The 25,969-nt window shown below is 38.4% G+C and overlaps 1 protein-coding gene across 3 annotated transcripts in view; it reads right to left on the bottom strand.

The window, feature by feature from the left end:
* The window catches only part of Pngl (N-glycanase Pngl), a 56,993-nt gene that overhangs the window by 26,294 nt on the left and 4,730 nt on the right, over positions 1–25,969 (bottom strand). Inside the window, exons 2-4 of one of the 3 annotated variants that reach the window (XM_067145183.2) lie at positions 24,904–25,308; positions 16,929–17,276; positions 6,825–7,007 (exon numbers count right to left, since the gene is read on the bottom strand). In XM_067145183.2, the coding sequence (XP_067001284.2) occupies positions 6,825–7,007; positions 16,929–17,276; positions 24,904–25,308 (936 nt within the window). The remainder of the gene's footprint in view (positions 1–6,824; positions 7,008–16,928; positions 17,277–24,903; positions 25,309–25,969) is intronic. The other 2 variants (XM_067145184.2, XM_067145185.2) reach the window with 2 other exon arrangements.

Raw genomic sequence — 25,969 nt, 5'->3', positions numbered from 1 at the left:
GTAATGAAATCGCCATGCAATGTCCAAACGAGGGTAACTTTGTGTACTTGACTGAATGCCAAGAACTAGCACTGTTGTCACCTAAAACTGACTAGTGGATGCTGCGGGAAACAGTTTATTGCACCGACAACTACTTAGCAGCGAAAACTTCAGTTGTAGAGCTTCACAGATTGTACGAAGACAGAAAGGTGATATTGTGAACTATTCTTCATTTAGTTGGGTCCTTACATGAACATTTGTATGAGATGCTAGGTATTGTCATTGTCAAGTCAGCAGGGGTTTACATAGAAAGTTGTCTTTTTTAAGGTAATGCCGATCGTGGTGAGAACATACATAAAAGAACTTGGCAGTGCAGATATGATAAGATTTATTTGGAAAATAGAGTAAAAGCCATAGGTCGGGTGAAAATGATCAGGAGAGCATAAGAAGAATTTGCTGTGCCGTACACATCAGTGTTAATGATAAGTAAAACAAAACGTGGGCTTTAAACAAGGAAAAGGAAAAAGCACTTGCTGAAGTTTTGTTGATATTGGCCAAGTGGGGTTCTCCACCGAAAACCCCAGATGTACGTAACATCGTACATAGTTGTCTTAACCATGCATGGAAGGTGAAAATGATCAGGAGAGCATAAGAAGAATTTGCTGTGCCGTACACATCAGTGTTAATGATAAGTAAAACAAAACGTGGGCTTTAAACAAGGAAAAGGAAAAAGCACTTGCTGAAGTTTTGTTGATATTGGCCAAGTGGGGTTCTCCACCGAAAACCCCAGATGTACGTAACATCGTACATAGTTGTCTTAACCATGCATGGAAGGTGAAAAAGACAATCAGCTCCAATTAGAATGGATTCATGCATTTCTCAGAAGAAACAATGAGCTGTTGGTGAGAATCAGAGAGAATATGAAAATATAATAATAATGTTATTGGCTTTATGTCCTACTGACTTCTTTTATGGTTTTTGGAGACACCAAGGTGCCCGAATTTAGTCCAGCAGGAGTTCTTTTATGCCCCAGTAAATCTACCAACACGAGGCTGACTTATTTTAGTACCTTCAAATACCACCAGACTGAGTCAGGATCGAACCTGCCAAGATGGGGTCAGAAGACCCGCGTCTCAATCATCTGAGCCACTCAGCCCGGCGAGAATATGAAAAGAACTAGAGCACTGTTTCTAGGGAGATCATAAAAGAATATTATGAAAATCTTCAGGAAAACATTAGGCCAATTAACTATGACAAAACAAATTTTTCTGATGATCCGGGGCAGGTGAAGGTGGTTGTGAAACGGGTACAAAGCATGCTGAGAGAATTTTAGACATGTCTAAAACTAGTATCGCTATTATGATGAGAGCAGCTGAAGATCAAAATTTATTACCCCCATTCATTGTTTACAAAAGCAAGCACTTTTATGATACTTGGATTGAGGGAGGTATCAATAGGGCTGTGGATGGTTTGATCTCAACTTGTTCAAATCATGGTTTATAAAAATGTCATTGCCTTATGCTAATAAATTGCAAGGTCATAGCCGAGCTGAGAAGGTCATATGGTAAAGCGCTGGCCTTCTGAGCCCAACTTGGCAGGTTCGATCCTGGCACAGCCGAGTGGTATTTGAAGCTCAGCACATAAACTCCTGTGGGACAAAATTCTGGCATCTCAGTATCTCCAAAAACCACAAAAGTAGTTAGTGGGTTGTAAAAACCTGTATTATTTTCATTATTATTATTATTATTATTATTATTAGCAGGGACGTAAGGTTATAATTGGGATAACCTATCCAGTCACCTTTCGATTAGTGTCAATTTTTGTGAGAAATATGGCCTTAAATTCATCCTTTTGTAATTAGTTTTATAATTTATCCTTTCTACATTCTACACTGATCAGTGATTTTTTTCTTTAACCACATTACATTCGATCACTTTGATCTTCATTCTTCATCAAACAAATAGTAATGAGTTATATATTTTAAATGTGAAATTTTGTAAATATAACTTGAATACCAGCAGAAAACAGAAAAGTGATCGGTATTACATTTCAAATTCAGTTCAAAAATAATAAAGGTGTTCATTAATCCACCTATCCAATACTTTATTTTCACTTATAGTGGTTGCATAAACACAATAACACTTATTTGGGACATGTTTCGCCCTTAATTTAAGGCATCTTCAGCCCAAAATAATCTTCAAATGTACATATAATATTATAAATAGAAGCTAAAAGATTACCTAGTTACTAAAATTTGGTACTATAGTGTGAATATTGTTACATTAATAAAAACATGTTAATGGAACACTGTCAATGATCATACTAAAACTATCTTGACAGAGACTAAAACTTCCTCCATTAAAAATACGTAGTTCTAATTAAAATGGTAAATTGTTTGTGGATTCACCAATGTGATAATGCGTATATTGCCAACAAAATGACGGCGTTAACATAAGCACAAAAACTTATGTCATGTACACAATATGTTCAAGGCCACTGTTCAAGTCGTAAGCATGAAGGAATTAAAACATTTAAAGGTAGATGTACGTAATGGCGAAACTGAAACATCAGTTGAATTATCGTAGAAGAAGTGGCACTTTTGTACAGGTAGGAAATATTGTCAGAGACCTTTGTCGAGAGATGCCAGTAGATTCTGGAATAATGTTCACTGTAAGAGAAGGAAAGGAAGTCTTAAAATGGTGAACACAAGGAGAGAACTCTTTTTACGTTGCTTAGAATAGATGAGGACTTACGTGTTTGCTGTAAGCTGTTACTTGTTATCTACCGTTGTGTTAGTAACTGCCCTTCTGTTGGCTCCGAGTCTTGTATTGTAACTGTGCTGCAGAGGCAGTAATGAATACGGATGGGAAGGAATGGGGAGTGTGGAAGGGAGGAGAGGATGGGTGGAGTTAACTGTGTCGAGGCTGACGAAGGGGTGGAGTTATCAAATTTGCTGGAAGTAGGCCCATTATCCGTAGGTATGGGTGGAGTTTTAGAGTATGAAGAATTAAATATATTAGGTATCCAAACTTTATTTGAACTAACCGTCTTCAATAATTTAGGTGTTAATGCATGTAACATGCTTTTAATGTCTGTGAAGTCATTAAGATTCTGATCCTTATTATACGTCTGGTCTAAATAAATATAGAAACTTTCTAGTTTGTTCAACATTCTTCCTTTTTCTATATTTCTAATTATCGCTAGATCTTTCTCTATGGATTCAAATCAGTGACCAGTCTCCCTCATATGCAAACTCATCGCCGAGTATTTTCTATTACAAGATATTAGAATCATTCCGTATTGACGGTTTTCACTTTACAAAGGTGAAAAATGAGAGTATCCTCCTAATTCAATACAATAAATATTCTGTCATTAGATGGAGTAAACAAATTCAAACATGTAATGGAAAAATGAGGTTGTATGAGAAATGTGGGGTGATAAGTAAAAAGTGTAGAATTACAGATTACAGATTAGAGCTTCATTGACGGTTTCCGCTAGATCACTTACAGTTTACTATGCATCTGTCTTCTGCCTAACACAGCTTCTCAATTTTATATCGCGGCCCTTCCGACCCTTTATAATAAGGCAAGACACCAGCCAACATTATGAAACAATAATCAAGAAAGGGACCGCTAGATTGAGAAGATTTTGAGAATGCTGTTATTTCTAAAGCTTTAAATTTCATTGGTGTTTTTTCCTTGTCACAGGCTTTTCGCCTGCACGTCACATCAGGCTTGGTTTCTCAAAATGTTTGCTCCCGCTCCCCTCCTGACCAATTTAATGTGATGGGTTTCTACAAGGATGATCAACAGTGATTTCAACCTATTTGTTATTGTTACCAAACAATATTTTGTAAACTATGAGGTCCACAACCTCACCATGTGCTACTATTGTTCATTTCCGTCTGCACCATTTGTTTTTTCATTCATTTGTTTTCTTAGATTAACACAGTTTTTAGTTTCAATTATTATTTTAAATTAACACCTTTTCACTGAATTTTGTCGCAGTGAGTTGTTTTTTGCTCTGCATACTGATGTAAATATTGTATATTTGTGCTAATTTTGTTTCCGTCTAGGCTCTCTTTTGTTTGTTTTTTCATTTGCTCCTTCATTATGTTTTTTAGCATTTTTTCAACTTATATTATGTAAATTATTTCAAATCTCCCCTCATTTTTCACTGAAGATGGCTCAAACGAGCCGAAACATGTTTGAATTTGTTTACTCCGTCTAATGACGGAATATTTATTATATTGAATTAGGAGGATACTCTCATTTTTCACCTTTGTAAAGTGAGTATTTTCTATGTTTTTCTGCGTCAACATGTTCCATGTATATTTTCATAAAGCTTCTCCCAGTTTGTCCAACATATGAAAAATTACACTGTGTACATTTCAGTCTGTATACTCTTGACACCACATAATGATTTTTGTCATAATTAACTTTTTAATTATTGAAGAATATGGATTGGTTAGCATTAGTAGTTCTAAAAGCTATATTAAAATTATGTTTTTTGAATACATTAGTAATTTGGTGTACAGCTGGATTGTTATAAGTGAATGTAGCATACTCAGTCTTTTTGGTTTTGTCTGATATCAGATTCGTGGATAACCTATTCTTAAATTTATTGATCAGTCTATTGATCATTCCTATTTTGAAACCATTCAGTTTAGCAAGATTCCTAATATAATTAAACTCTGTCTTCAAATTCTTGGGAGATAGAGGAATTCTAAGTGCTCTGTACATTAGACTGTAAAAAGATGCTTGTTTATGCAAATTCAGGTGTAATGAGAAATTGTTTATAGTTGTAGATGATTGTATAGGTTTTCTAAAGATTTGGAAATCAAGACTGTTATCCTTATGCGTAACTGTTATATCTAGAAAATTCAATGAGTTATCGACTTCGTCCTCTTTTGTGAATTTCAAATTGGGTTTGATTTCATTTACTTATCTGGAACTTCTTGACTATTAGTGACGTCTTTGTTTATAATTACAATGCCCAATATTGGGTCACCCATTGCTAATCCATTCTGTTTATAAATTCTATTGTTAAACGAGAAGTTATCATTGTCTAATACAAAGTTTAATAATCTAGTGTACTCTTCTACTTCCAGTTTACTAAGTCTAATATGTTTACAAATATTATCATGAATAATATTAACAGTTTTATCTGTCGGAATATTTGGGAACATATTCACTACATCATACGAGCACACCGTCTGATTTGGACGCATGCCAAACTTGTTCAGAATGTCACACAAGTCAATGGAATTTCTTAAGGGTTGTTTATTATTAAAATTGTAATGCTTTCTAAAAAAATTATGAATGTATTTGAAGGCCTTATATGTGGGAGAATTTCGGCAATTGATTATCGGGCGAATCGGAAGATATTTTTAATGTATTTTGGGCAAAGCTCTTGTCACTGGGAGCCTAGGATTCATAATGACGAGTTTTTGTTGTTCTTGTTCGGTAAAAAGAGATGTGGATCTTTTAAGTAAGGCTCTTAAGTTGCGTTGAACTTTTGCTAACGGATCTTTAGTCACTACTGTGTATTTGTTATGATCAAAAAATTCTTCAGTTTTTTTGATATATGTATCCTTATCCATCAAAACAATTATAACATGTAATTAAAACATTTATGTAACACTACAGTAGTGATTTTAATATTACCCAGAACGGTAAAATATTAACCCCTTCTGGTCTCTTTGAATTCATGTTAACAATGTTTTACTGTGAATAAACATGCTCAATGAAAAAGAACATTGATCAATCACAAATGTATTTAAATAGGTGGAACAAAAACTATTTTTCAATAAAGGAAAAATTTATGTGAATTCTAGTAAGTCAAAACAGATAAAACATGAATTTTATATTGTCATATATATATATATATATATATGGATAAAACCAGGCAAAATCAGAGAAGGGATTAAGACACTTTCAAAATCTAAAATAAATCTACCATTTTGGAAACAATTCCATATATGGTATTAGGCTGCATAGTGTAGGGTCCATGACTAATAACGTAAATACTGTTCACCACTATACACTTCCCGACACATGAGTGGGCTCTTCAATGGAAGCATCAATGTCAAACTTTGCCTCCTACAATAATCTTTTGTCATGTCTTACCCCTTAATAAATCTTTGTTCAATATACACTTCGTCAGAAAGCTAGCACAGTTCTATTATGACAAGGAAGTGACAAACAGCATTTAGCGCTATTTATAACAAATGTCATTTAAACTCATTCTAAAAGCACAGAAGTGATCCCCTTTATTGGCAAAGTGTACACAAACCTCTGTGTATTAACTAACTAAGAAATCTATGATATTGAGAATCATCCTCTGTCTGCGCTCTGAGGATCAAGAATAGATGATCACCTCAGAAAAGTGCAACAGCTGACTCAAAACATAAGCCTTGTTAAGCCACCTGAATTTCCTTATGTAAAGTTTATTATGAAACGTTCTTTCAATACGTTTTTGAGCCATCTTAAATTTAAATATCAGATAAGATCCAGAACTATTAAAATAATTGATAATAATATAATAGTTCCTCTTTGATAACAGAAATTATTATACTTTGGTGATAAGAGATCAAATACAAGAGGAAATTTTACATATGATTTGGTTTTAAGTGGTCCACCTATTCAGTACAAACATATGTGAACACAACTATATCTTAGTATCAGTTATATCCTCATTTTTTATTTTGGTACTATTTTCGATCTTTTTGGTCATCATCAGTTGTCATAATCAGTGGTGCATAAAAACATTAAACACCTCAATCTGTCTAAAAACATGACAGTAGTTCACTAAGTTAAGCTTTCTAAGTATTAAGAAGAACAAACCTCTGTCCAGACGTGGTCAGTTTGATCAACAACATGTCGAGTCTCCCAACCCATGGAACGGCAAAACAGGGTAAAGCAGCTAGCCCACTCTCCACATCGGCCTTTACGGGTTTCCAGTAACTTACGAGCATCGTGGTGACGAGGAAAAAGTGTCCTTTCATTGCACACTTTGCAAATGTATACCTAAAAAAATAATAATAATAATAATAATAATAATAATAATAATAATAATAATAATAATACCGGGAGGTACACCTCAACCCCGTGCATTTATATGAAGCGCCTTGAAGAACACTATCACATAAAAAGTGAAACACCTAGTGCAAGAAGTTGAGACGTTGATCAACAGATGTCACTACTAAAGTGATAGAGTAATGTGTTATTTTATGGTTTCCTAAACTGACTGGATTTTTTTTTTAATTTTTTTTTTTTTTTTGTATATCACAGGTTGCAACAACTATTTCGAGAAGTTTGGACTTTACTCTATAGATGTCTCTTATTAAAAAACTGATGACATGCACTCTGGTGCAAAGTGGAATAACTAGAAATTTAAAGAAATTTTGTATTTATAGGTTTTCTAAAGTGAATCCATTATTCCTTCTTTTGATATTTCTAAGGTTGCAACACTTCTAGCTCTTCCCGCCAACTTGGGATTTCAACCAATAGGAAAATTCATGTATTTATTTTTCTACCAATCATAGGCTTGTAACTTTTCGACTGTCCAATAAAATGAGAGGGTGTGTCCGGATTAATCCAGAGCCTTCTCGAAGCTTCCTCTTGGGTATAAAAGCTGACGCCTTTTCGAGCTAACTTGGCTTACTGATCATCGCGTTATTGAGTGCGTGTGCTAAGAGAGGAGGCAGGGGCCTCATTCATCGGCAGGCACAACACCAGCAAAGGTAATTTCTATCTTAGTAGTTATCTCTGCACGCTGACTCGAGGGGAAGGTTCCAATCGTTAACTATGTAACAATTTCCTAAAATGTAAACATTCTTCCTTCTCATGTAAAAATACCAAGTAAATCATAAGTACTTAAACTGAAAACCGGGGATAGAGAGTGCGTTACCCTCTCGAATTCCCCTTCAATTAATCTTGAGGTGACTATGATTTTGTAACTGTTTTCACTTGTAAATTGTAACTTAACTTGTCCATCTAGTCACCTCAGTAGTTTAGGATTAGCCTCTGCATCGTTGGGCCACAAGCCCAAGTAGGGTTTTAATCTTTGATGTCAAGGAGCGCAAGTGTCCACCTCCAGACATTTTGATTTTTGGGCCAGTAATTGAACCTGTTGTTTTCCACAAAGGCCTGGTAGAATGGATACTCAATAGCCCTGTAATTTTTCTTTCATGTAAACTTAAAAGACTACCAATATGGTTTTGTAAATTGTAGGTTGTGCCTAGAGAGGCTTGAAAGTGTAATTTTATTGAGCAAAAACGCTCTAATCTCTAGCGTAAAAGGTAAAAGTTGCCTTGAATAGGTGGTTAGGGTTTGGGAGTGCAGTCTCCTTGGTTGAACTATACAGCATAGAGGCTTTGTTCTTGTAATGTAATAGATATTTGTTTAATATTGAGTGGTGGCTTTGGAAGGCCGTGACTTGTAACCGTTGGAGCAAAATTGTGATTTAGAATTTCCTGTGAAGCAAATTGGGAGATCCATCTCCTTGCCTATCTATTAAACGCAACATTAGCCATGTTGGGACCTTTGTAAATTATAAGCTTGAAGCTCAAATTGAACTTACCAATTCTTAGTTTTTCTGTTTTTTGATTTTGTACCAGATTAGCTCTGTACCTGAAATCTTGTTCTTTCACCAAGTGAATAGTTTTGTTAAAATTTAATATCTGAAAAAATATATAGCCTAACCTTTATTTTAAAGTTTTAAATTAATCTTTGACTATCGTAGATAGACCCATTCAAACATAATAATAATAATAATAATAATAATAATAATAATAATAATAATAATAATAATAATAATAATAATTATTATTATTATTATTATTATTACTATTATTTTATTTGCCTGTTCCCCTATTGGGCACATCCCAGGTGGTAGATACGGAGGGTTGCCAAACTTGCCCAGTGGGTTTGGGGGAAATAAAATTCCTGTCGCTGACCAAAACCAGATACAGCCGAAAAAAGTCTTGAGGCAGCCTCTAAGGCCCACTATTACATTAGTCGTAACAGTGAGATTGACACAGATCGATCTCCCCATTATCTTGAACTTGCTAGCACAATGAATTCAATTAATAATGCAGCTACCCCAGGGCCCTAGTAGATATACTAGTTCAGTTGTATTCAAAACGTGGTACGCGTACCATGAAGGCTACCCCTAGAGACGGGTACGAGAAATTATTGTAGCTTGAACTTTTTTCGGCGAGCAGTTCAGAAAAGAGATGAGCCCGCTCATTTTCAATAAAATCTCCTTTTGATTTGGTGTTTCTGTCTACCACTACACAGAGTCTCCTTTCCGAACTATTCATTCTCTAATATGTGCCTGTTTGACTAGGTATGGATTGCTCTCTTTAAAAATTTTTCTTTTTAAGTCCACTTATTCACTTCAATTTTTCTTCAATAGCCATGTATATAATACAATGGTAATTGTTGCATTAATAATTATACTCATGTATATATATCGTTATTAGGCAATGAAAACCTCCTAATTCCACTCACGAGAAAACCACGTTGCCTGAGAAGGAAACAGAAGACTCCAATGGTGGAATAATTGGGCTATCATTAAGCAATGAAAATACTGGGAACAGTTCTCCGGCTATTGCCCTCTGCTCAGTTTTGAGCTTATTCTGTAAACTTTACTCCGAAGGAGTTACAAGGTTTCCTTTGCCCAGCGTCGATATACATATACAATACACTATTGTTGTTATTGGGGAAGAGGAGGGTGTAGTGGCTTAGCTGCTTGCCTCTCATCCTGGCGACCGTGGTTTGATTCCTGCTGTTGCTGGGGTGGGATTTTTAGTTGAAAATACCCCGAGCGCACGGAGGGACCCTGAGCAACTGGAATAAGTTGCGTAAGATGATGACGATGATTATAATTAATATTATTTGGCATCCAGCAACAATCATATATTATTTCTGGTATAATCATAATATACTCATACTTCAGGAGTATGAAGGTAAAACAATTGGATTTTGGGGGTACGCCAACCAAAAAGTTTGAATACCACTGTACTAGTTTACCTTGGTCATCAGATTCTGGGGGACCGAGAACATCATGCGGGAATGTATTGGAGCTTCCCAAATTTCTTCGCCTAAAGTGCAAACATTTCATTGGTACTCTAAACATCAATACTCTTCTAAAAACTGAAAAACTAACAAATATGCAGACAATAGACAAATTCAACATCCAGATTTTAGTACTTCAAGAAACCAGGTACACTGATGAAAATCACTTTGAATCAGGAAATTATTGGATTTACGTAGGGAAAATACTAAATCTTCCTCCGTAACAAATCAATACAACTTGGCACTGGATTTGCAGCCTGAGAAAACAAATTCAGTACTCAACTTTACTTCTCCTTCTGAAAGAATTTCCATACTGTCAATTAAATCAGGAAACAAAGCCTATCACTACATGCACCCTCAAATAATTACAACCAAAAAGATTTGCAGAAAGTAGAGGACTTCTGGCACCCTCTAGAAGAAACTACAGCCAAAATTCCAAAACATCATATAAAAATTCTATCGGGAGACTTCAATGCTCAAACTGGGAGAGAAAAGAAATTCAGAACAACCACAGAACTTCACACTGTTCATAAGAGAACTAATAGAAATGGAGAAAGATTAAGAGAGTTCTGCATGATTTTCTATCTCAAATTAATGTCAACACATTTCTTGGAACTTCAACACACACTCAAAAAAGCCTCCAGAATCCCCAATTTTCTTTTAAGAAAATTTAAAACACATCATATAGCTATTTGCAAGAAAAAATCTAAAATTTCTGAACGTTAAAGTTAAGAATGAAGTCACTGAATCCAACCAGTCAAAGTAAAATTTATAATAATGTTATTGGCTTTATGTCCCACTAACTACTTTTATGATTTTTGGAGATGTGAAGGTGCCAGAATTTAGTCCCAAAGGACTTCTTTTATATGCCAGTAAATCTTCCTACATGAGGCTGATGTATCTGAGCACCTTCGAACACCACTGGACTGAGCCAGGATCGAACCTGCCAAGTTGGGACCAGAAGGCCAGCGCCTCAACTGTGTGAGCCACTCAGCCCAGCAAAGAAAAATTTCAACCTAGATCTGAAACCCAGACTAACCAGAAACAAAATTCAAGTACATACCTTGAAAATATTCCTAACCACAATCCTTCCAACAGCTTGGAACAGAAAGACATGCTTTTGAAAGCTTCTCAAAAAGTCAGCATCCCTCCCAGGAAATGCAAACATAGATGGATGAATGAAACACGTGACAGGGCCATAAACTTGAGAATTAGAGCCTGACAAAATTGAAAACATTCAGAGAAGAATTATCAAATTATCAGGCACATACTGTAGTCTTTGCTTCAAACGTCTAGACAGAACGCTACAAACAAGTGTCCAAGATAACTGTAAACTCCTAGCAAATTACTTCAAGGGAGTTTTAAGTTGTGAATTGCCTACAGATCAACTGACCACCGAAAAACCTACTACCAATCTAGATCCAGTGCCTCCCACATTGGAAAAAGGCAAAATAATAATCCATGAACTTAAAACTATTAAAGTCCCATGGGAGGATGGTATAACTGCCAAAATGTTGAAGATAGCAGACGAAAGCCTAGGCCAAAAAATCCACAAAATTCTTGAAAATATCTGGATCACAGAGAGAGTGAAAATGTGCACCAATCCATCCACTGCACAATGGGATAAAAATGACATCAATAAGTACACAGGAATTTCCTTGATTCCTGTTACTTAAAAATTTCTCTCCGTAGCCCTGCTTACAAGACTTGAAAGACGAACAGATCATCTAACAGGTGAATATCAGGCAGTCTTCAGAAAGGCCAGATCTTGTTCAGAACAAATTCCAAATCTCAAAACTATTTTACAAATGCACAAAACTAGACAGACAGTAATCACTTCTGTAGACTTCAGGAAGGTGTATGTCTCTATAGATTGACATACACTTTTCAGTATACTAGGAGAATTCAAAATAGATGGGAAAACAAGAGAACTGATTAGACAAGCATTAACCGACACTGCTTCGAATAATTCCTAGGTGAAATATCTGAGCCTTTTAATATCAACACAGGGCTCTAACAAGGAGATGGACTATCCCTTCTCTTATTCAATTTTGTAGCGACTTGAAAAAATAGGCAGAACATGTGAAAAGGAAATTAAAGGAGTGACCCTTGGCAGGCTGCTCAAAGATAGAATTCAAGTGAAGTGTCTGGTCTTTGCAGATGACTTAGCAATTCTTTCCATAATAGACAAGAAGCTATTCATTCAGTTGGAAGACTCCACAAAATTGCCATCAAAACAAGACATTATATCTCATATGAGAAAACTCTGTACATGGAAGAAGCCCCACGATACTTACATGGACAACCTTTGATAACTAAATTCGACAAATTTCTCAAGTAAACAAATTTAAATATCTAGGAGAAATAAATCAATCCTCTGGGTTCAATAATGAGGTAAATAGAGAGAGAATTTCTACATTACAAAAGGCCTACCAAATCACCTGGAATTCATATAACATATATCTAGGAAAGTAAAACTAAAGAGAATAGGAGAGGAATTATCCACCTTTCAATACAAAATTAAATAGAATAACTAAAAATCACACCATTTCATATGTATGGGATCGGTTTCGACCCTTGCGTAGGGTCATCTTCAACCATGTAATTTAAAATTGGCAAGTTAAAAGTATACAAAACATTTAAAATCTAGAAAAAAACATCCAAAACATAAAACATACTACTCCTGAGTGATCATGCTGGCAAACATGAAAAATACCTCTCACAAGTTGCTGAATTCATTGGAACTGTAAAAAACATATGGAAACATTTTAAAAATGAGAGTGAATACACTTTCCAAATACCTCTCTACATGAACGGCAGCTCATTCTTGGATATATTTGTTTTCTGAGTCTTCTATTTTGTAAATTTAAAAACAAATACTGCAGCTCCTACAGAAGAAGTTTCTTGTCCAAAGTACAAAACTTACTAACACATTTTACACTAACAACGTCTACTTCGCTTCCGTTCCTAACTTGACTTAAATGGTTGGAAATATTCAAGAAGTAATTTTCTTGAAGCCACTCTCTCTCTCAGGTATGTCAATAACAGTAAAGAGCGTTGTAGGTTTGTAGTACTGTTGCACAGTCTCAAATTAAGCTTTACACCCACTGCCAAGTTTTGCAGGATTGTTGCCTTTTCTTGGCAACTCTGCTACCTCTGTGCAGTGATTGAACAATATTGAATAAAAAATTATTCAGTTCTGGAAGATCATAAAACTTCAAGTGTCCTGTACTTTTTTTACAATTTTATAGGGCATACTGCTGGACTGTAGGATCTTTCATAATGAGTCATATTGCGTTAGAACTCTTCTGGGTAAAAGCAAATCAAATAATACAAAGTTGAAATCCTCCATGCTTTATAACAGAGCATTGGCTTGTCTACTGCTGGCAGAGACAGTCCATAAATTTCTTGTAGAGAGAGAGAAAGTGGCTTCAAAGTTATCTAACAAATATTACATACCTATTTATTTACAAGTAAAATTAATAGTGTGTCAAGTCTGAAAACGTTCCTACATAAAGATCAAATTTTGACTTAAAATATAATAAACATTAACTCTCTTGGTGCCAGGCGGTAGTGCGAGCATCCGCCCTTTAAATTGCCAGAGCCGATCTGGTCGGCCGTTAACAATCCAGTCGGAAGTTGCCAGAGCCGATTACATCGGCCGGCTTAAAATTCTGTGATATACGTAATTTTGAGGCAACCTATAGTGAAGTGCAAACTTTTGTTACAACCTGTAGTAAAGGGGCTACAAGTTATTGTGTGCCTGGCCTTGCTTTGGCAGTTCTAAGAGGGTGTTATACCTTTCACAAGAGTCGTTTCCTGTGTTTACAAATACCGCTAACCGGTCAGTAAGAGATTGCTCCTTGCAGTGAGTGGATTAGTGACAGGAAAATGGCATGTTATTCACGTGATAATTTTTCAGCAGGTATTGATGACAATAAATTAATGCAATGTTTAGAACAGTGCGAAGTTAACGCTGATGATTTATCGGATAGCGATAGGGAATTTAGTTCAGAGAGTAGCGTCGAAATTATAGCGGACACGTCCGCGGAATCACCGCAGCTATAGAAGAGACGTTCAATTGTGTCTAACAGCACAAAATCTACTCTGAATATGATGGTAGGTGAAACTAGTGATAACGAATATGATTATGATTATGATGTCTCTGGAGAACATTTTGTGGAAATTTGTCCCAATGAACCCGACAACATTCCTCAACCTCCCGTCTCCTTCAAGGAAGTTCTTGGACCTAAACATGCCCTACCGTCTGATTTTCCGCCCATATCACACTTCAATTTACTTTTCACTTACTCTCTGCTAAACCTTATAGTCACATATAGTCCTCTATCATTACCTAAATGCCGGTCTCCGCGGGCCAAGTGTAGCGTGCCTGCCTCATACCCGGAGGTCATGGGTTCGATTCCCGCCCAGGTCAAGAATTTTCGCCTGGTCCTGAGGGTTGGTTCGAGGTTCACTCAATCTAAGTGACCCTAAGTGATTGCAACTGAGGAGATATCTGAGTGTGAGAGGACCCCGGTCTGGAAAACCAAGAATAATTATTGAGAGGATCTGTCGCACTGACCATGATTCACCTCGTAAACTGCAGGTACCGAACTGAGCAGCGGTCGCTTAGTAGGTCAAAGCAAATCATGGATTTAGTGCCATACATTTCCTAATTTCGTAAATTCTGTTGTATTGTAAAATTATTTTTCTAATATATACTACAACCGAAAACGAGAAACTATTTTTTCTGAAAACAAAAACTATAATATCAACTACTATTTTGTACTTATTTAATAATTCAGAATTATTTTAATACTGTGTTGTCCGCAAGTAGCAAATTTGTTGTCAGAATTTGCCAAACATCGATACATACACACGAATTTTATCGGTGAGTAAAATTGTCTTGTTTTTATTAGTGACATACAGTATGTTTGAATTTTTATTTTTTACGTTTTTATTTTTCTCGTTCAAATTAGTTATTCTATAGAATTGTGTTTAGAAATACATTATACCTAATTACGTATATTCTTTTGTATCGTAAATTATTTTTTCAAAGTAGATATTGAGACAGAAAGTGCGAAAATATTTTCTCTTCCTAAAAATAAACGTTTTCGACAACTATAAATCAACAATAAAACGTTTTTGACTCTTCATATCACTCCAGACCAGTTTCTTATTCTACATAGTCGATATGTAGAAAATTTCATGCCGGTATTTGCTATACACCGGTAGATATACGCAAATTTTAAAATACATGTATTTCCACTGAAAACGGCCTGGCACTTTACAGTAGTAGAGTGGAGGCGGAGCTCTGGCCTCTTCCAGCTGATGGGGAGCGGCCGACCAGATCGGCTCTTGGCCCCAAGAGGGTTAATACAAACTGGCACATCATTTCCTTCTGTGAATCTGTCTTGAAACAGGTATCAACTGGACATCCTCCATGATGTTCTGTCCCGAGCATCTTCTTTCAGTTGTTCATAGCTTCTACCTTGCTTGACATCTGTTAACATTCCAAATCATCATCTTCCTTTTCTTCCAACCATTTTTCCCTCCATCAACCCTCTGTTGAGGACAATTTAATATGTGCCAGTTTAGACAGTTTCTGTGTATGTGCTAGTTTACAGCACAGGATTTTCTAAACTGGCACCTGCGAGGGATCTCACATCTAACGCCTGAAGTGCGAGACATATGGTCGGGAATACAACTGATGAGGAGGACCAGTACCTTGTCCTGGCATCCACACCTACTATGCTGAACAGGGTCCTTATGGAGGATGGGAAGATTGGAAGGGATAGACAAGGAAGAGGGAAGGAAGCAGCCATTGCCTTAAGTTAGGTACCATCCTGGCATTTGCCTGGAGAAGAAGTGGGAAACCACAGTGAACCACTTCAGGGATGGCTGAAGTGGAAATCGAACCTTCTCTACTCAACTGACCTCTCAAGGCTCAGTGGACCATGTTACAGTTTTCATATTTTGTAGCAGCTATTCACACTAACCACTACACAACAGAGGCCATATTAAACTTAAGAAAATAAGTACAGTAGAGAGTTTGCTAATCATTTAGCTATTACAAACATTGAAGAATGCAGCAAAATAGAAGAGCCATTAAATATAACTATAGGAGAACCTCTGAAGCTCTGATTATCGAGACAGTCGTGTAGAATCACACCCCACAGTCCATGGCATTCGGTGTCCACCCATAAGCATTTTTTTCGGAACTTATTAGCAATGTTTTAATTAGAATAATGGGGAAAAATAAAAACTGAACAATAATAGAAATTATTTCTATGAACATTATATAGGTAGCCTACACATTTTGCAATGATCCTTTTTTTTCATTGAGCTAAGTTAAATAGAGTAATGAGAAACATACTTGTACAACATGTAATATTAGGAATTTTGCAGGTATAATACTGTTACCATAAGTTTTCTCTTTCAGGTAGCTTATAAATTTATTTACTCAAAGTTTATTTCAGAAGACCAAAGAGCTCAACAGTTATAAATTAAATGAGTCGAAATTGAAAAGAGATGGCTTCAGATATTACAAAAAAAAAAAAAAAAAAAAAGAGCTCACAGCTATGTGAACCAAACCACATATCAACTTGCTCGGTACTCACTATGTTTGTTACCAAGTTCTAATAAACCACTGTACAGTTTAAACACGCTCCTTCCACTATCCCAACACTCCATGGCCAACTAAATCATTGGTCAGTGACTACTAATTTGAGTAATCCTTCTGCAAGGACAAATCTACAGACCAGCTATTATTTTAAACAACAAAAAGCTGCCAGAATTCAAGCAAACAGAGATTCAAACTTGTTTATAGTTTTAACTGTACTTTGTAGATAGGTGTGGAATATTTACCTCAACTCTCTTTGTTTCTCTTAGTTCTTCAGGATTGCTACTTAAACCAGCAAACTTGGTCTCACTGCAACAGAAGTTACACTGTGGTGCATCCACCCAAGAAAAGAAGGAGTTCTTAAACCAAGCCAGTAATTCCATCAGAAGCAGCTCCATAATATCTATGTCTTGCTCTTTATCAAGTGATTTCTTCATGGCTAGACGAATTGTGTGCATTTTTGATTCAGCTGCTGCTTCAAGTTCCCTAACTGGAATCAGTTCTAGAGCTTTTTTCTGGAGATCTTTGTCTTCATACTGAAGGACAGTATAGGAATGGTTTCTTATAGACTGCGCAAACTGGGGCTGCTGACTCTGGAAAAGAAATTTGATAAGAGTAAACATAAAATGATGTACAGGAAGGAAATGCTTTCACAATGAATGCAATGATTCTTAAAATGCCTCGGCAGCGGTCGAAGTGGAGATGTGACGATGGATGGTGAGGGGACCCGATCCCTAGTGAAGGCACGCCCGGCCGGGTGAGAGCCCGTGCTCGGCAGCCTATGAAATTTTAGTTGGCGGCCACTCAGTCGGCCAACGGAGCAAAGCAAAGTCTGTGTCCCGCAGGCTGCACTCGTCGTCGGCGGGCTACGACGCTCGGTTTCGGCTCTCGAGCCAGCCAGCTCCCTGGTTGATCCTGCCAGTAGTCATATGCTTGTCTCAAAGATTAAGCCATGCATGTCTCAGTGCAAGCCAAATTAAGGTGAAACCGCGAATGGCTCATTAAATCAGTTATGGTTCCTTAGATCGTACCACTTCACTTGGATAACTGTGGTAATTCTAGAGCTAATACATGCAAACAGAGTCCTGACCAGAAGTGGAAGGGACGCTTTTATTAGATCAAAATCAATCGGTCGGCTCGTCCGGTCCGTTTGCCTTGGTGACACTGAATAACTTTGGGCTGATCGCACTGTCCTCATACCGGCGACGCATCTTTCAAATGTCTGCCTTATCAACTATCGATGGTAGGTTCTGCGCCTACCATGGTTGTAACGGGTAACGGGGAATCAGGGTTCGATTCCGGAGAGGGAGCCTGAGAAACAGCTACCACATCCAAGGAAGGCAGCAGGCGCGCAAATTACCCACTCCTGGCATGGGGAGGTAGTGACGAAAAATAACGATACGGGACTCATCCGAGGCCCCGTAATCAGAATGAGTACACTTTAAATCCTTTAACGAGTATCCATTGGAGGGCAAGTCTGGTGCCAGCAGCCGCGGTAATTCCAGCTCCAATAGCGTATATTAAAGTTGTTGCGGTTAAAAAGCTCGTAGTTGGATTTGTGTCCCACGCTGTCGGTTCATCGCTCGTCGGTGTCTAACTGGCATGGTTCGTGGGACGTCCTGCCGTGGTGGCGAGTCGAAAGTGCGCGGCCGCCGTGGTTATCCACGTGCGGTTCCTGCGCGCCGTAGGCAGACCCCGATGAAATCCTACCGCGGTGCATGGAAGATTCACATAGAAAGATGGAAACGTGAAACAATAGGTCAATGTGAGAAGAGGGAGCATCATCATCATCATCATCATATGCAGTTTCCAGCTTTTGGCCAAATGGCTTTGAACATATGCCTCTCCATCTCCTCTTGTCTTCCCACCACTTCTCCCTCATCACTCTTGCCCAGTTCTCTCCTCTTTTTTGTACACATTTTTCCACTCCTATTATCCACCTGTCTCTCGGTCTTCCTCTCTGTTGTTTTCCTGTCATCTCCATTTCATGCATCCTCCTTGGTATTTTTCCTCTGTCATTCTCTTCATGTGTCCATACCATCTAAGTCTAGATGCCTTTATCCTGTTCTGTAGTAGCTCTTTTACTATATCTCTTTCTCATTTCTCGTCTTATCCATTTCTGCCTCTCAGAAATTTCATTTCACTTGTCTGTATCCTAGTTACAGCTCTCTGCCTCATTACCCAAGTTTCTGCTGCCTATGTCAGAATAGGTATATAGCACGTCCTGTATATCACTCCTTTGCTTCTCCGAAGGACATCCTTGCTCCAAACCAGGCTTCTGACACTTTTCAGGAATGCTCCTGCTTATATTAAATGTTTAACAATTAATTTATTGAGAACCACCCATTCAATACTACTTAATAGTATTGAATTTCAATACAGTCAAAATGAAACTAGTCACTTGTAATGCTCCTGCTTGTCTTCTACGCTTGATTATTTCCTTATCATTTCTTCCACTTTCCTCTATGATACTTCCCAGGTACTTGAAAGTCTTTACCTTCCTAAGCTGTTCCCCTCCAAGCATCAACCCTCTTATAGGAATCTCCTTTCTAGTTGTGATTACTATCTTGCTCTTTCTGGCATTAAATTTCATTCCATATTGTTTCTCCTCCTTTTCCCATGCAACTAACTGTTCCTGGATATCCTCTTCCTTTTCTCCCCAGACTAACAAGTTATCTGCAAACATCTTCACTTTCATTTTTCCTTCCCCAATTTTCCTTGCCACTTTTGTCATCAGCTCATCAGTTACTACAATGAAGAGCAAAGGTGACAGCACTTCCTTGTCTTAATCCACTTTTTTGCTCAAACCAGTCTGTTGTCTCTCCTCCTACATACATGAAAATGCAAAAGGATGTGGACAATATCCAAATCTTCAAACAGATGGGCTCTGCCCTCACCAATCCCAATTCTTCTACAGTCATTTCTTCTCAGTCTCTGACGAGCTTATTTTCGTTTGCCGGCTTTATCAGGAGGGTGGGTATCAACATTCATTAGATCTTGACAGATCTTCAGTCTTGATGTGATGTGTTTAGAATAGGAAGAAAGCTGGATAAATCAATGAAAAGGGAAGAGACAAGTAGAAAAGGAGGTGATAAATGAATAGGAACACAGGCCAAACACAGAAGGAGAAAAGAGCGCCAATGGGGAATATGAGTAATGGCAAGGAACACACACATGACAAATCAAGTCATTACAGAAAAATAAGAACATAACAAGGAACACACAATAGGATAAACACAATGACAGGTTACTATTGGATGAGGGAACAACAGAAGATTAGTATGATTTACAAATCATAGGATAAAAGAAGAAGATGATTATGTTTGTTGTTTAAAGGGGTCCGACAGCTAGGTCATCGATCCCTAATGGCACAAGGTGCAACGAAATGAAAATTAAAAATGTAACCAATGACTAGAATCTAAAACTAATGATAATGAAAAAATGATCATAAAAAAATAACAATCAATAGATCAAATTCACAATGCCTTAATTACTGGGATGATGCTTGTTATCTAATGGGGTCCAAAATCCAGATCACTGGCCCTTTACAATGGTACTAACACCAGTAAAGCAGAGCCATTGTGTTCCTCCTGCCTGGTACTAATCTCAGGTAACGTCGACTTATAGTGTCGCTCACATAGTGGTATTAATCACAGGCAATACAGACCCACGGTGTATCACACATTGTGATACCACCCACAGGCAACACAGACCCATACTATTCTTCATATAATGGTACTACTCACATAGTAATCCTTCCCCATTGATACCAACCAGAGATCTAGCTGGAGGCCGTAGCAGTTCACATTCCTTAGATAGTAGTGATTATTGCTTTAAAAGGGAGCACAACCAGGAATATGTAGTAGTACTAATCGCAAGTACAGTCGACCCATGGTGTTCATCGCATAATGGTGGTATTAGTCGGAAGTAACGTCGACCCGTGTTGTAATACCAATATAAATGGTCCGTTATTGGACATTATAAATTTTCCAGCTAGCTCATTCTTGGTTGCCAGCGTTTCGCCCTCGTGTGCTAGGGTGGGCTCATCAGTTGGTACCTAGCACACCTACCAATACGCTGGCTAGTGCATACCGTGGAGGCCACTGCGTAGGCTAACTGGAGCCACCGGCAGTGCCAATGCACTAAGAGACTTTGTCTCATCACTAAAAATTGATGCCTGCTTGGCCATCAGATGATATATATGTTGATTCCCATAGGGAATCTGAAATATTTGTCCTGAATGAGCAAATTTATAATACCAATATAAATGGTCCGTTATTGGACATTATAAATTTTCCAGCTAGCTCATTCTTGGTTGCCAGCGTTTCGCCCTCGTGTGCTAGGGTGGGCTCATCAGTTGGTACCTAGCACACCTACCAATACGCTGGCTAGTGCATACCGTGGAGGCCACTGCGTAGGCTAACTGGAGCCACCGGCAGTGCCAATGCACTAAGAGACTTTGTCTCATCACTAAAAATTGATGCCTGCTTGGCCATCAGATGATATATATGTTGATTCCCATAGGGAATCTGAAATATTTGTCCTGAATGAGCAAATTTATAATACCAATATAAATGGTCCGTTATTGGACATTATAAATTTTCCAGCTAGCTCATTCTTGGTTGCCAGCGTTTCGCCCTCGTGTGCTAGGGTGGGCTCATCAGTTGGTACCTAGCACACCTACCAATACGCTGGCTAGTGCATACCGTGGAGGCCACTGCGTAGGCTAACTGGAGCCACCGGCAGTGCCAATAACGGACCATTTATATTGGTATTATAAATTTGCTCATTCAGGACAAATATTTCAGATTCCCTATGGGAATCAACATATATATCATCTGATGGCCAAGCAGGCATCAATTTTTAGTGATGAGACAAAGTCTCTTAGTGCATTGGCACTGCCGGTGGCTCCAGTTAGCCTACGCAGTGGCCTCCACGGTATGCACTAGCCAGCGTATTGGTAGGTGTGCTAGGTACCAACTGATGAGCCCACCCTAGCACACGAGGGCGAAACGCTGGCAACCAAGAATGAGCTAGCTGGAAAATTTATAATGTCCAATAACGGACCATTTATATTGGTATTATAAATTTGCTCATTCAGGACAAATATTTCAGATTCCCTATGGGAATCAACATATATATCTTCTGATGGCCAAGCAGGCATCAATTTTTAGTGATGAGACAAAGTCTCTTAGTGCATTGGCACTGCCGGTGGCTCCAGTTAGCCTACGCAGTGGCCTCCACGGTATGCACTAGCCAGCGTATTGGTAGGTGTGCTAGGTACCAACTGATGAGCCCACCCTAGCACACGAGGGCGAAACGCTGGCAACCAAGAATGAGCTAGCTGGAAAATTTATAATGTCCAATAACGGACCATTTATATTGGTATTATAAATTTGCTCATTCAGGACAAATATTTCAGATTCCCTATGGGAATCAACATATATATCATCTGATGGCCAAGCAGGCATCAATTTTTAGTGATGAGACAAAGTCTCTTAGTGCATTGGCACTGCCGGTGGCTCCAGTTAGCCTACGCAGTGGCCTCCACGGTATGCACTAGCCAGCGTATTGGTAGGTGTGCTAGGTACCAACTGATGAGCCCACCCTAGCACACGAGGGCGAAACGCTGGCAACCAAGAATGAGCTAGCTGGAAAATTTATAATGTCCAATAACGGACCATTTATATTGGTATTATAAATTTGCTCATTCAGGACAAATATTTCAAATTCCCTATGGGAATCAACATATATATCACATGACCCGTGTTGTTCCGCACATAATGGTACTAATCACAAATAATCACATTGTTCTAATGTCATCATCTGTTGGTCACCCCTTTTAGTCACCTCTTACGACAAGCAAGGGATTCCGTGGGTTAATTCTTCGTCTGCATCCCCCCCACAACAGGGGATTATGATTTTTTTTAATTTAAAAAAAAGAGAAAACCTATTTAAATCATTACCAAATTTATAACACCAGAAGAAAGACAAAAGCAGTTTCACTTGATCTTGTATTATGCATTTTTATTGCTATAGTAAAGCGTGGTGGCATGATTATCTCAGTGGCTTAGCTGCCGTCTTCCCACCTGGAAGGCTGAGGTTCGAATTCCGAGATTTGCATCTCAAGAACCATGTGGTATCAGGAAGGGCATCCAGCCTTAAACCCCTGGCCAAAATAAAAATGAGCCTGGATGGCTCCAGCGACTCCAGAAATATCTGGAATAAGCTGAAGAAAGTTACTGTTAAGTGTAACTACAGTAAAATTAAGATTTGAGCAGAAAATAAAAAGCATATACAGTAAATTAGATAATATATCAAATGAAAAATAATTTAGAAAAAACAGTTTCAATAAGAAAAAGCTTCGTACCTGTAAGTACCTAAGGTGTTAATATAAGGGAAGATCTTCACCGGGGTAATCACAAACAGGATTGTAAATAAAGGTTACAAATCTCTTCACAGGATTATGAGAGGAATTTAGGGGTTGTAGCAAGGTGGAAGAGTAGCCTCTGTGGCTCAGGTGGCAGTGCACCGGCCTCTCACCGATGGGTACTGTGGTTCAAAACCTGGTCACACCATGTGCGATTGTGCTAGACAAAGCGGAGGTGGGACAGGTTTTTCTTCCGGTACTCCGGTTTTCCCTGTCATCTTTCATTCCAGCAACACTCTCCAATATCATTTCATCTGTCATACATTAATCATTGCCGCAGAGGAGTGCGACAGGCTTCGGCAGCCGGCACAATTCCTATCCTCACCACTAGATGGAGGCTTCAATCATTTCATTTCTGACCTGGTTGAATGACTGGAAACAGGCTGTGGATTTTCATTAAGGTGGAGGAGTCTCAGACACTAGGACAGCCAGCATTGAGATGGATAGACTCCATCAAATCCAACATGAACATATCACTGAAGGATCTGAAGTATAAGGTTGAAGACTGTAACATCTGGAGGCAGTTCCTCCATGCAGTCACCAGAAGTAGACTTCAACTTGATGGCACCTGATCATCATCATCATCAGTAAATAAGTTAAGGAGAGGGTACACGAGTCTCTGGCGAGATCCCAATTAGAGTATGATCCCAGTGTACGGGACCCTCACCAGGATTACTTCATTTGAGAACTGGAAAAGGTCCAAAGAAAAGTAGCTCGATTTGTTCTGGGTGATTTTTAACAAAAGGGTAGTTTTACAAAAGTGTTGCAAACTTTGGGCTTTGAAGACTTGAGAGAAAGGAAACAAGGTGCTTGATTAAGCGGATGTTCCGAGCTGTCAGTGGAGAGAAGGCGTGGAACGACATTAGTAGACGAATATGTTTGAGTGGTATAATTAAAAGTAGGAATGATCACAATATGAAGATAAAGTTTGAATTCAAGAGGACAAATTGGGGCAACTATTTGTTTATAGGAAGAGGAGTTCGGGATTGGAATAATTTACCAAGGGAAGTGTTCAATAAATTTCCAAATTCTTTGCAATTATTTAAAAAAGACTAAGTAAACAACGGATAGGGAATCTGCCACCTGGGCGACTTCCCTAAATGCAGATCAGTGGCGACTGACTGAAAGTAACACACACATACACCTATCAAGCATTATTACATTTGAACTAAGCTGTAGTGCTACATACACTGTATGCACTAATTTTACTGTCAACTCAGAAGGATTAATCAGGCCTGTGTCTACCACTGCCACCCCCTGTAGGTGGGGGCAGTAGAATAACATCAATGTATCCCCTGCCTGTTGTAAGAGGCAACTAAAAGGGGCCCCAGGGACTCAACTTGGGTGTGTGGATTGACAACCATGGGGCCTTCAGCTGAGTCCTGGCATTACTTCCACTTACCTGTGTCAAGCTCCTCACTTTCATTTATCCTATCCGACCTCCCTTGGTCAACTTTTGTTCTTTTTGGACCTCGACGGTATTAGAGCGCTCAAGGCCTAGAGACTTTCATTTTCACACCATTCATGGCCCCTGTCTTTCTTTGGCCAATACCTTCATTTTCCGAAGTGTCAGATCCCTTCTATTTTTCTCTCTGATTAGTGCTGCCTAGTTGTACTTCTTAAAACAATAATCACCACCACCACCACCACCACCACCACTCTACCAATGCTCTGGCATGACCCAACTTGGACAAAGAATATGCATCTAGTACAAATTAAGAGGATGCAAGATGCATGGTAACAGGGCTCTATTATACGCAGTAGATGTATATTTAGACCACATTACATACCGTAACTTCTGATATTGGTTCACCCGAAGCTCCAGGAGATGTTCTTGTTGCACTGACTTTCCTTTGATTGTTTGTGCAAGTTTTGTTTCTGTTTGGTGCATCTGCATTTCCTACAACACTAGTAACCACAGGTGCCCAATCATTTGGATTTACAAACTGATAGGGTGGGGCTGGTGCGGAATGTGGTTCTGCAGTTTGCCCATTTCCACTACTTTGATTTGCACTTTGAGTTTGACCCGCAGAGCCTTCACCAGAGGCTGCACTGCTGACTGATGGATGTGTGGCACATCGATTCCGTCCCGTGCTAGAACTCAAGTAACTGTTCCTTCGTAATGTTAATTCTTCCCTAACTTGCATTAGATAGTCTAGAGGTATGCTTTCTGGTAAGGTTAGTCTATCTTCATCCTGAAAATAAAATGAAGTACATTATTAATATAACACAAAGTAATTTCCAAATCAACATCATCATGTTTACTGTTTATATCACAACTCAAGGTAGAGAGTAAAACAGTCACTCTACAGTGGATACTAGGACACTGGCTAATTGAAGGTAATGAACAAGCTGATTCACTTGCCAAGAATGGCGCAAAGTTTTCAGCAAACAACAGTAAGAAAATATCTTGCCAATCTGTTAAAATGCTCTGGAAGAGAAATTATCTCAGAAGGCACTGAAAGAAAGAATCTCAAACATTCCAGACTGGTCACAAAGAGGTAGTTGCTGAGTTTCATCAATATCAGACATGACTACCTAGGGAAAATGGTTCAGCATTCTTCCTAAGCTATACTCCAAGCTTTGCAACCAACTGAAGACGATGGACAGATGTCGTCTGAAAACCTGGGATGTTCTCACAAGCAAGAATGACTGTGACTGCGACTGGGCAGCAAGGGAATGCATACGTCAATGATGTTTTTATCAATGTGCCTGCCACTGGAAAGTTAAAAAAAATACTTACTGTTTTTGTATGCAACCCAACTGCACCAGCTCCTGGTGATAAGGATATTAAAAAAAGAAAGGTACATGAACATGAAGTTTTAATTCTGTTCAAGACCGGGCAAGTTCGCGTGT

The sequence above is a fragment of the Anabrus simplex genome, chromosome 4, assembly GCF_040414725.1.
Source record: "Anabrus simplex isolate iqAnaSimp1 chromosome 4, ASM4041472v1, whole genome shotgun sequence".
Taxonomy (NCBI): Eukaryota; Metazoa; Arthropoda; class Insecta; order Orthoptera; family Tettigoniidae; genus Anabrus; species Anabrus simplex.
This window is presented reverse-complemented; position numbering and strand designations above follow the sequence as displayed.